Source organism: Dicentrarchus labrax, unplaced genomic scaffold (genome assembly GCF_905237075.1).
Source record: "Dicentrarchus labrax unplaced genomic scaffold, dlabrax2021, whole genome shotgun sequence".
NCBI lineage: Eukaryota > Metazoa > Chordata > Actinopteri > Moronidae > Dicentrarchus > Dicentrarchus labrax.
The window spans coordinates 1,868,587-1,880,074 of NW_026136705.1; the positions used below are offsets into that span (position 1 = coordinate 1,868,587).

Consider the following 11,488-nt stretch of genomic DNA (forward strand, 5'->3'; position numbering starts at 1 on the left):
ACAAATCAACAAGTTTTAACATGTTTGATAAGAATTGGTACAAAAAAAAAACCAGTGTGAAGATGACAGTCTGCAGTTTCACAGCGGTTACGTGTCGGACTATTTCATTCTCATCGCCACCGTCTGGTTACCGGGCAACGAGCAGAGGCTCCAGGATGAGCCAAGAAATAGTCCTGCATTATTTCCACAAAATGCCTTACTATCGCGCTCTCAGGTTGAGGTTGAACTCGGAGGTGATTGGTAGAAATTGAATGGTGATTCACTGATGATGACCCTGAGGAAGAGTCTGGACATTTATTCATGCTTTGTTACGGACACTAAAAATCAAGTCAGAGCAAAATGTTGTCTTTTCTTTCACTGTATCATTGCACTAGCTACACCCTTATTAACAGAAGATAAAGTTTCTCTACTATTAAATAACCCTCAAGTACATCTATATGGATGATTATGTGGTGTATATTATCCTCCTGTCACTTAAAAATGGAATCCCTGCCCGTTCAGAACAAGCAGATCCTGCCCTCAGTTTGCACACATACCATCACATTAACAGGTGCACGCAATAGTAAATCCATTTCCACACCCGCATGTGACCAAAATAGATTTATTATATCAGTTAAAGTACATTCAGCATTTAGATTTAAGTCCAGTTTAGTTCTGTAATGGTGACACTATTAGACAACTGACAAAGCAAAGCAATTTAAGCTGGCACCGAGCCATTAGGCTGACTGGCTTTACATTCAGTTTAACTGCTCAAATTTGTGGTGGATTTAAAATATAATAGACACTTCATGTCATATATAATAAACAATAAGGGTAGTAAAGCATACAAGCAAACTAAATCATGAAATATTTATATTACAGCATCTGAGTGATGACAGAAAATGTTGCTAAAGGCACAAAAGGAATTCTTGGTATGACTGTGTTGATGTGTTTAGAGCTGTAAATCATTTTGTCACATCGGGAAAAACATTTCAGTACCGAACAGTTAGACGCACGTCATTCCCATCCTTTAATATATGACTGTTTTCTGTAAGCACAATAGTTGATATGCAAGTCTCAGTGGAGGTTTGATTCGTTTGTAATTTAAGCTGTTACATCCAGCCCCTCTTTTTAAAGTATTAAATGTGTCTTTATGGCCTTTAGCAACTTTGTTTCATTTAAATACAAAAGTGTAACTTAACTAAGGTTTAAAGAGCCTCTTCAGACTCGCTGTGACAGATGTCTGTTAAGCACTAATTATGCTACTTCTTCTCCCCGAGCGTCTGACTGTGTGTTTAGGAAAGAGAGAGGTTGTGGTTGGAAGGGTGAGGTTGGATTCTTGGTCTCTGTCGGGTCTTGTTGGAGGATTCCTGCAGACTCCCTTCAGCCTGAGGACACACGGAGGGAGATTCAGGTAACAAACGGATAACGGTCTTGAAAGTTAACTGACACTGAGTCATGTTGTTATTCACACTATTTAACTTGTCAATGAAATCCCATCTCAAACAAAGACACAAAGCAACAAACAAACAAAACAACACAGGCACAGAGGAAGACGTGAACTTAAATATATTGTAGCCTATATAACTTTTTTATTTTTGTTACAAAGTATTTCCAAGTTATTTGAGAGGTCTTAATAGTGTTCTTGTGTGTTAATACTTAAGAAACAAGGTTAAAAAAGATACACAGAATAGACAAGTGGTTCCCAACCTGGGGGTCAAGACCTCCACTAGAGGTCGCCAAAGCCTCATGGGGGTCCTTCTTGATTTTAAGGGTTGTAAGAAAACGTTAAAAAAATACACATCAGGCCTTTATCTCAGCATTTGGTTCACTTCTGATAAGAAAAGTTATAGAACAATGGCCAAGTGCCAGAGACAAGAAATCACTGAATTTGTCAAAAAAAAGAACCCTATTGAGTATGTATGATTGTTATTGAAAATGATATTAAAATAAAACATAATACAGACAAAGAATTGTATAAAGTTCCCTAAAGAGGAAATAATGTGCTCAGAATTCATCCCAATCTCTCGTTTTACACAAACTTCTTTCAGTTACTGAGAATAATGAAATATGTCACTTAGCCTTAACCTAAGGAAATATTACAATTCAGAAACATATCCATGTCTTTTATTGGTGTTAATATAATAAAACTACTAAAAAACTATTAAACCAGAACGCTTGAGAATGAGTAGATTCAAAGAATAAGTGAGAACTGGATTTAATTTTTGTTTTAGAGAAAAAATATACTAGAGCAAAATGTGTTTTAAATTCATACCCCAATACGAGGGTTATATATATATATGTCATATCTTCATTTGAAACTCTATTATTTTATTTGGAATGAGGAATTTATTTGAGTCTGACCAAACTTTCTCTGCTAAGATTTCTGGAAACTTTATTTTCAATAAAAGGGTCAATTTGGGAGAATTACTGCAATCTGAGGTCAGTATTTTTCTGATAGGAGCTTATAACAATGTCCTTTTGATAAGAAATAGTAGCTCAGGCGATTTATAACACTGCCATATTCCTCTATAGTCCTCATTGCCTCTATCATTAAGTACATCTAAAACAAAGATCACACCGTTATCAACACATTATTTTATGTATCTGGACTTTCTCCTTTTGACAACACATGTTTGTTGCTTCTTATTATGGATGGATGTGACGAAAAATTTGGTTTGAAGCAATCCTCTAAGCTTCAAGAGCTTGTTACCCGGTTAGATCCTTCTTTATTAAATTCAAATATGTTGATCTAGATCTAAATTGTGCCTTCTGTGACTCCCATACTGAAACTGTTATCCATCTGTTTTGGGAAATGTAAATATACCCGTAAACTGTGGCAAGATATTTGTAGATTTATTTTAGATCATATTTTCTGTGACTTTAAGCTCCTCTTGCAGAATGTGCTTTTTGCTTTTTTTTTAAAGAGTGACATATCAGTTGAAAAATAATTGTATTTAATTAATCTCATCATAAGTCTTGCAAAGTTTTACATCCACAAATGTACATTTTAAAGTGAAACCTCTTTTTTTTTGTGTTTTTATGAAAGAACTGGAGTTGTATTTCAAGTCAACATCTTCTGATAAGAAAAAAGAAAGCTATCAAAACTGTGAGACTGTGCTCCCACTTCCATATCTTTAATTCAATTTGACTTTTCTTTGCTCGTGAACCCCTGGCATGTTTTTATTTCTTTTCATTTCTATATTTATTTTCTGTATCATTTATTTGTTTTTCCATTATTATTATTATAATGTTTACCTTGTTGTTTGCTACTATGTACGTTTTGGAAATAAGTGATAAATAAAAATAAAAACAAGCTTTAAGAGTTTGTTTATGGAGGTTTGAACACTCGCCGCTAGATGTCGCTGTTTATATTTCCAAACCTCCGGTCAAGTGATTGTTGTCAACAAGGAAGTGCCTTTGAAAACAAGGCGCCAGCCGCCGCTGCAAACTCCCAAAGCTAAAAGGTGAGCCTTATTTTCAAACACAGACACAACTTAACACGCTTATTCTGACTTATATCTCTCTATATGTGTTGCTAGTTGCTTTTAAATGAGCTCGGTTGTCGGCAACTACGTTCAAATAGCTTATTAGGGCTTCAGCCACCGTTCTGCTGTCTCCTCTGCTGTCTCCGGTTGAAGCTCCATCAGTCCGCCGTGTGGTTTCATTTCTCTCCCGTCAGATCCTCCGAGGGATGCCAGCTTCGGAGGCGGTTCGGTTGGGTCGGAAACGCGCCCTGCCCTCCTGCCCGAACCCGCTGTTCCTCCAGTGGCTCACCGAGCTCCGGGACCAGGCGAAGGAGAAAGGACTGAAGATCCAGTACACCTACCAGAAGGTAAAAAGAGGCTGATCCGTGCACTGCAGGGTCTAAAGCTGCAACCATCGAGTAGGAACACAGAGATATAGAGATAGTATACAATACAGGGCTGTAAGATGTAGTTAAAACATCATATTAGTGTTATTATTTACTGATATTGGGAGTCTTGTTTATGTGGGAATGGTCGTTTTTCTTTAAAAGTGTGATGATGTGACATTGTTGGGAGAAGCAGGGTTTGTAGAGCAGGGCAGCTCCAGTACTTCTTTATAATGCTGTTTTGTCACATTTGACCTTTTTATCTAAACACTGCAGCTCTCACAATCTGCATATTACACCTGCCCAGATTGCAGTTTCGATAATATATTGATTAATTGTGCAGCCCTAATAGAAAAGAGATCAAAGAAAGCTGGACAACAATTCACTATAATGACTAAAGCATGTGGTGTTGTAACATTAAATACTTCTTCTCATTGTCATGAATTATTAAAACCACTTTATTTAACCTTATATTAACCCTTTTTCTACCATTCTGTGTTTTATATTCATGCTGTTTTTGTGTGTGTTCAATGAATGAAGCTCAAACTTGCCAACGGTTATTCATTTTGCATTTTGTTTCAGAATTCTGCTCTTAGTTCTTTAAATTAACCTAAATTGGCTAAACTACGGCACAAACTCACACATTTGTTCCTACGGTACAAAAATGGCTCATTGAAAACCATTCAAAACGCCATTTTTTTGATCCCATGTTTATCTTTAACATAAACTCATGCATTCCTTTATGTTAAGATTTCATTTTGGTCTACAAGCTTTCAATTTAAATTTTTTATATCAGTCCACCACATGGCATTACTTTTTCCCTTTCAAAGCATGCAGCAACATTTCACACTTTTTACTGTTTTCTGCCAGGGTGCCGGGCTACTGGAAGAAGTGTTTAACAGCAGTTTTTTGTGAAGGTGGCATTTTTCTGCCTTAGGAACAAATGAGTGTGAGTTTTTGATTTTAAATCTGACACTGCAGAAAAAATAATAATGCATTAAAATCACTGTTGCTGCCAATCATTGACCCATCTCATGTCCTAAAAATATTTATAAGGATATACTTCTTGACATAATTTTATGGGAATTATTTAAGTTTTTAAAAAACAGCGGAGTTCTGTAAACATATTGACCTTTTAAAGGGTTAAAATCCCCCAAATATAATAAATATTTGATATGTATATTTCAAGCTGAAGTAGTTGTAAAAGACTGACTCATTTAAAGTGGAAAAAAATATCGATTTATAAGATTTTTACAGCAGTTTTTGTGAAGGTGACATTCACAAGGAACAAATGTGTATGTTTTTTAAAGGAACTCCTAAGGGTTAATCTTTTAAATGTCTTTTTTTGCATGTCTTTAGTCACCATATGTCTTTTTCCAGGCCATCAGCTCTCTGAATAAATATCCATTACCGCTTCAAAACGCCAAAGAGGCGAAGATCCTCCAGAACTTTGGAGACGGCATCTGTAAGATACTGGATGAGAAACTGCAACGATACTACAGAGAGAACGGTGAGAAACAGAGGGATTTCATGGAGACAGAACATTAAAAGGACATTATTAAAGGATTCTGTAAAATATCAGATAAAGTTCAGACTATTTAAGATACAGACTGATGAGGGATCGATGGTGTAAAACATCTTTTTTATGTTTCCTATGATTTTAAATACAAGCTAGTCTTAAAGTATTACACCATCCTCTGTCTGTTTTCCTCTTCATCTCTTCTCCAGGTGCAGGCGCTCCTATTCACTCTCTCCCCCAAGGAGTGCCCCCTCCTGGCAGACAGGACAACAACAGCCTGGCTCCCTCCAGGAAGGTAAATAGGGAGTTTTGTATCATCGTATAAGGACACAATTCACACCAAATACACCAAATACACCAATCATAACATTTCCGAACAGAGAAATTCATGGAAACTTATAAATTCCTTGGAAGTAAATATCTATAAAAACCTAAGGGTGATAATATTGGTAAAATAATCTGTAGTTTTTCCCTTAGTACTACTACTACTATAACTACTACTATTAATCAAAGAGTAAATATGGTAAATAGGAAATTTGGCATCGTTCTGTGTTTATCGTGTATTACTCCACTGACCTCTAACTTTTGATTGTTTTTCTGTGTGATCCATTTCTCCTTGTAGAAGAATGCAGCAGGGGATCAAGGGAAAGACAAAGGGGGAGGAGGAGGAGGAGGAGGAGGAGGAGGAGGGAGGAAGAAGAAGAGGGAGTATGTGCCCCAGAAGAGGTCTGGGGGTCATGCTGTACTGCTCGTCCTTTACAGACAGTCACAGGTACACCTTTCTCCATCACACTGAGCTGAAATATTAGTGTTGTGTTGTGGCCTCAGTAATTGTCTCATCCTCTCTCTCTCTCTCTCTCTCTCTCTCTCTCTCTCTCCCCAGATCCCAGGCAGTAAAGGTTACATGTTTAAGATGGAACTACAAGCAGAAGCTCAGCAGCTCTGTGACAAGTCTTTCACCGTTGTAAGTGACGTTTTGTCAATCCCCGTTATTGATCTCGTATATCTTCTTGTGCAGTAGGTTTGCTTAAAAGTCACTTTGTCTGTCTGTCTGTCTGTCTGTCTGTCTGTCTGTCTGTCTGTCTGTAGCCAGATCTGGGCAGTAAGTACACGGCCTGGTCTTCAGTGAGCACTCTGATCCAGAGGAACCTGCTGATAAAGACCCACAACCCCGCGAGGTACACACAATGTCTGTCTGTTCACTGCTTCTTGTTCATTTTTGTTAACAGTCTAGCAGCATAGATACCCATGGTGCCCAGAGGATGAATCCTAATGACTTTGGTGATTCCCTGACCACCTTGAGGTTGTAATTTGTGGTGTTTCAAGTGAAATCTAACCACAGTTATTTGATGGATTGTCATGAAATGTGTTTGATTCACGTTCCCATCAGAATGAATTGCAGTAGCACAGGTGATGTCTTAACCCTTCTTCTTAGCACCAAAATCAGGTTAAAATATCCATTTGTACGATTTGTTCTATGATCAAATACCTGCAAAACTAATCACACTCCCAACAGCCTCAGCTGGACTTTGTGTTTAGTGCTAATTAGCGGAGACGAGGGCTACAGCTAACTCTGCACTCCACCTCCTCCATGATGATGAGGAGGATGATGATGAGGGTGGCCAGATATGGTTAGCCAATGATCTTCAAACCTAAGTGGAGGGCAGTTTTTGTTTTCCTAGGTGGTTTCTGCCTCAGCGATGTACCCGGATCAGATCTTCATCACTGAAGCTCCTCTTCACTCTCCTTCCTCGCTCAGGTACTCTCTGACAGAAGAGGGTCTGGCTTTGGCAGAGCGACTGGAGTCAGTAGAACGAGGGACTAAAGACGACCCGGAGGAGGTTAGGAGTGAAGGAGAGGAGGAAGAGGTTGGGGTTGTGGACCTTACTGGGAGTGATGATGGTGAAGAAGAGAAGGAAGAAGAGCGAGTACAGTGAGTGTACATTAAATAGTGAAGCCTTCATTTTCCTCTTTTTCTTGCTGGAACATAAGGAATCATCTTCTCTTCACAGCCCGGCAGAGAGGCCGAGGAGCGAGGCCAGTTCCCAGGCAACGAACAGGAAGGCGAACGGAGAACGTCTTCTGCCCGGAACCTATGAAATTATACTTTGCGTTGACTTCATTGAGACAACCGGGTAAGAGAACTGTGCGGATGTCTGCGTGAGTCAAATAACTATAACGTAGTAATCAGGTGACTCGTGTAATTGATGGCGCGCTGACCGGTCTGTGCAGCGGCAGCCACCACTGTAAGCAGGAGCTGGTCAAAGAGCTTCAGAGAAACGGAGTGAACTTCGACGTCAGGAAGCTAAACGTCGGAGACTTCCTCTGGGTGGCTCGAGAAAAGGTCACGCCTGTTCCAGGTAACGCACGCACGCACACACACACACACACACACACACACACACAAAGACAAAACTAAGGGTGAAATATCAGAGAAAAATGGACAACTTTACACTTTTAAGCAGGACTCGATGCACAGGAGGGCAATTTGAGAAGCTTCGCTGTACAGTGATACACTTTGTTTATTTGATAAAGTATGAAATATGGCTAGAACTGGTTTCTTTCTGTTGTACATGGCATTATCGAGCATGCTTATTCAGTATGTGAAACCTTTTTTTAATCTCTTCTAGCTCTCACCTTTGGACTGTGGTCAGAATTTTGGGTTTTCTTGAGCATCTCTAGTTATAGAGCTCAGTATCTGTGTCCAATGTTACTATACTTAATATAAAGTTGCATTTTTCAGTCTCAGCTTTTAAACGTGGAAGTATGTTTTACAAAACAATATCGATTGGCCAGTATGGACATGAAATAGGCCTTAAAATGCCTTAATAATGCTCTTTAAAAGATCTTAAATTTAACCCATTAACCCTGCAGAAACCATATTAGATAATAAATAAAATATATTAAAAAGTGAAACTCTCTGGTTTAAAAAGTAATAAAAATGCCTGCATGGACAAGTAGCATCAGACCGAGCTTTCAAAAAGCTTTTAAAAATCTGAGGGTGAGTTTGTTCCACAACAACAACATTAGGTTGTCAAATCATGTTGGGCTTTAAAAGTAAAACCTTAACTCTAACTCTAAACTGAACAGCACCGAGCCGATACATGTCAGTTTTAAAAGGCGTTACAGAAATGTGTCTAACCTATCTGGAGCATGAATGTCTGCATGTTGTCCAACTATCTACATGAAATAAAAACACACCACGCTCTCCGTCTCTCTGTTTCTCTCTCTCTCTCTCTCTCTCTCTCTAGGTCAGCTGCGTGCCCCTGAAGGCAAGGAGCTCGTCCTCGATTACATCATCGAGAGGAAGAGGATGGACGATCTGTGTGGCAGCATCATCGATGGACGCTGCAGGGAACAGAAGGTTGGTGTGTGGGGGCATGTTCTCCTTCGTTCGTTAATTTATAAACTATTTATTACACCAAATTATTAGTAATTTAGTCTTTAAAACGTGAAGAACAATGAGAAATCCCTGTCACGATAACCAGAGCCATACACACACGTTTTCCATCTTTATGTCTTTCTTATCTCCAGAAATTAATATTTATTTCTACCATATTGATTCTCAACAAAAGGTTTACTCAAATTTTATAATATTTCCGTTAAGTCTGTTTTTTCTTACTGGTTGTAACTATAATTGAACCTTTTCCTTTTCTTCTCTGTGTCAGTTTCGACTGAAGAGGTGTGGTCTCCGCAGGCCCGTCTATCTGGTAGAGGAGTGTGGGAAGGCGGCCTCCCACCTGAGTTTACCTGAAAGTACACTGCAGCAGGCCATAGTCAACACACAGGTGCACATACACACACTGATACACTCAGTCAGTTTATTAGCTCCAGACCAATGTTATTGAACAGTACCGGCTTATTACAGGTACATAAATGTGTTATCAATCATATTTTTTATGTGTAGTTAACCCTTATTTTAGCTTATGTTTGATATATTTTTGTTTTTATTTATAATTATTTATTATATTGACATTTCCACTGTTCACAATCGACTGTAATCTGTACTGTTATGGTCATTTTTTAATTTAGTAAAAACCCAACTTTGAATTATCTGAAGCAGAAATGTGATTTTGATTTTGTGTGTTTGCTCTATATATACTAAATGTGTGTGTGTTTGTGTGTGTTTGTGTGTCAGGTAGTGGATGGTTTCTTTGTGAAGAGGGTCCAGGACGTGAGGGAGTCGGCGGCCTACCTCACCGTCATGACGCGATACCTGACTAAACTTTACCAGGTGAAACTTTTACCACACACACACACTTTCCCCATTTCTCTCGCTCCTTCTCTTTTTAAAGGTCCAGTGTGTAACATTTAGGAGGCTCTATTGCTAGAAATGGAATATAATATTCATAGGTTTGTTTTCATTAGTGTGTAATCACCTGAATATAGGAACTGTTGTGTTTTCATTACGTTAGAATGAGCTGTTTGTATGTACAGAGGGAGTGGATCGGCTTATTGAACTGCCAGGTTTACCAGCTCTTGATAGGACCTTTTGCGATTTTACTAGTATGGCTCACTGTGTTTTTAATAGTTTTTTGGACAACAATCGAGCTGTAAGAGGAGTTTTTGGAAGACAGAGAACACGTGTCAATCAGCAAACTCATCTCGGTGACGATCTGATTCACTGTGCTGCTTTCTGAACCAGGACCACGGACTCGCCTCTTCCATAACTGTGGGATACGCTTTCCACTTAATTTGGTCCTTTTTTTTTTTTTTCAATCTTTATTTCAGAACTGCACGCTGATCTGTCGCTCCAGAGAGCTGGAGGGCGACGGAGGAGGGAGTGACGAGGAGGAGAGAGGAACCCCTTCCTGCTCTCTCATTTCTTTTCAAGAGTTCAACCACGGTGCAATTAAAAACAAGGTGCGTGTAGAGCGTGACGCAGAGAGCGACCTTAATCTCTGTCTTTTTTTTTCCTCCTATCAATGCGCTGTTACAGCTGTGTTTGTGGATCCTTGTTTCCCGTCTGTTCCCTTCTAGTGTCAGACGGTGAGGGAAGTGTTTGCCAGGCAGCTGATGCAGGTAAGCGGTTTGTCTGGAGACAAGGCCGCTGCTATCCTGGAGCTCTACAGCACTCCGCACAGGTAACCCGCATCATTATACGGACACACGTTTTACTCACTCACCAAGTATCCTTACCCCCTCCCACCTCCCTCTCTTTCCTGGTTGATGTTATAAGGAACAGTTTGGGTCTAATTTTTGGAAAAGAAACACTCACAGGAGCTGAGCAGTGAAGGGTGTGCACACACTCGCTCTCACTCAGATGAGACCAGACTGACCAGAAATGTTGCTGCGGTAAGAAAAGAACAATGTTAATGTAATTTGTCGATCTTTCTCTGTCTCCATCGCAGTCTTCTGGCGGCCTATGAACAGTGTGCGAGTGAAGCAGAGAAAGAGAAACTCCTCTCTTCCATCCGATACGGGAAGCTCAAAAGGTTCGTAGTGTTTAGTTTGATTTGTTTGTCCCAGCTGCTCGTGTTGTTAACAGGCCGAAAGAAAAGGTAAAATGTCGTACTTGAGTCGAAGTCACTGCAGATATAATAAAGTAGAAGTTAAGTTACTGTCTAAAGATACACAAAATAATGTTATGAACTGCCTTTTTATTACAAAAAAAGAACATTGAGGTAAGGTCAATGATTATGTTCTCCTGTATATTATGTAGGAGTTGGGCTTATAAAACCCTTTCTACCCCTAATGGGATGAACTGAGAGACAAAACATGCTAAATAAGATAAAACGAAGAGCTACTTAATGACAGTACCGGGACTAATTTCAGTTGGTTGATGCTTTATTTTCTGTGTTTTACAGGAACCTGGGTCCCGCTCTGAGCAGAACGGTGTATCAGCTGTACTGTACTCAAGGAGCACTGTCATAGATACACACAGTAACACGCTTTCACCCAGTCATATATTTTCTGTCTCATAGACGGATGCAAGCTCAAGCTAACTCACTTTATAATGTAAATCCATTCATTCATTCATTCATTCATTCATTCTTAGTTCCAGCTTTACTTGAATTAATTTGAGGATGGTAATTTACACGTTCCATGTAAATGTAAAGATACTGCTATATTTTGATTATGTAAAGTATTTCTCAAATGTATCCCGATGCTGCATCAATAAAGTTTATTGTTTTGTA

General features: G+C 39.1%; 1 protein-coding gene across 2 annotated transcripts; it reads left to right on the top strand.

Annotated features, from left to right (window-relative positions):
* Positions 1–3,354: 3,354 nt before the first annotated feature.
* mus81 (MUS81 structure-specific endonuclease subunit) lies at positions 3,355–11,488 on the top strand. Of its 2 annotated transcripts, none has more exons than XM_051400074.1 (17): positions 3,355–3,446; positions 3,662–3,814; positions 5,213–5,342; positions 5,561–5,646; positions 5,974–6,123; positions 6,235–6,315; positions 6,441–6,529; positions 7,111–7,284; positions 7,364–7,486; positions 7,584–7,711; positions 8,603–8,715; positions 9,020–9,139; positions 9,490–9,585; positions 10,083–10,214; positions 10,332–10,435; positions 10,703–10,786; positions 11,159–11,488. In XM_051400074.1, the coding sequence occupies exons 2-17, from the start codon at positions 3,674–3,676 to the stop codon at positions 11,223–11,225; spliced, it is 1,818 nt and encodes a 605-aa protein (XP_051256034.1). In that variant the 5' UTR covers positions 3,355–3,446; positions 3,662–3,673; the 3' UTR covers positions 11,226–11,488. The 2 variants fall into 2 exon arrangements, with proteins under 2 accessions (XP_051256034.1, XP_051256035.1); XM_051400075.1 differs by lacking the exon at positions 3,355–3,446 and adding an exon at positions 4,703–4,781 and having other exon boundaries at positions 3,759–3,814.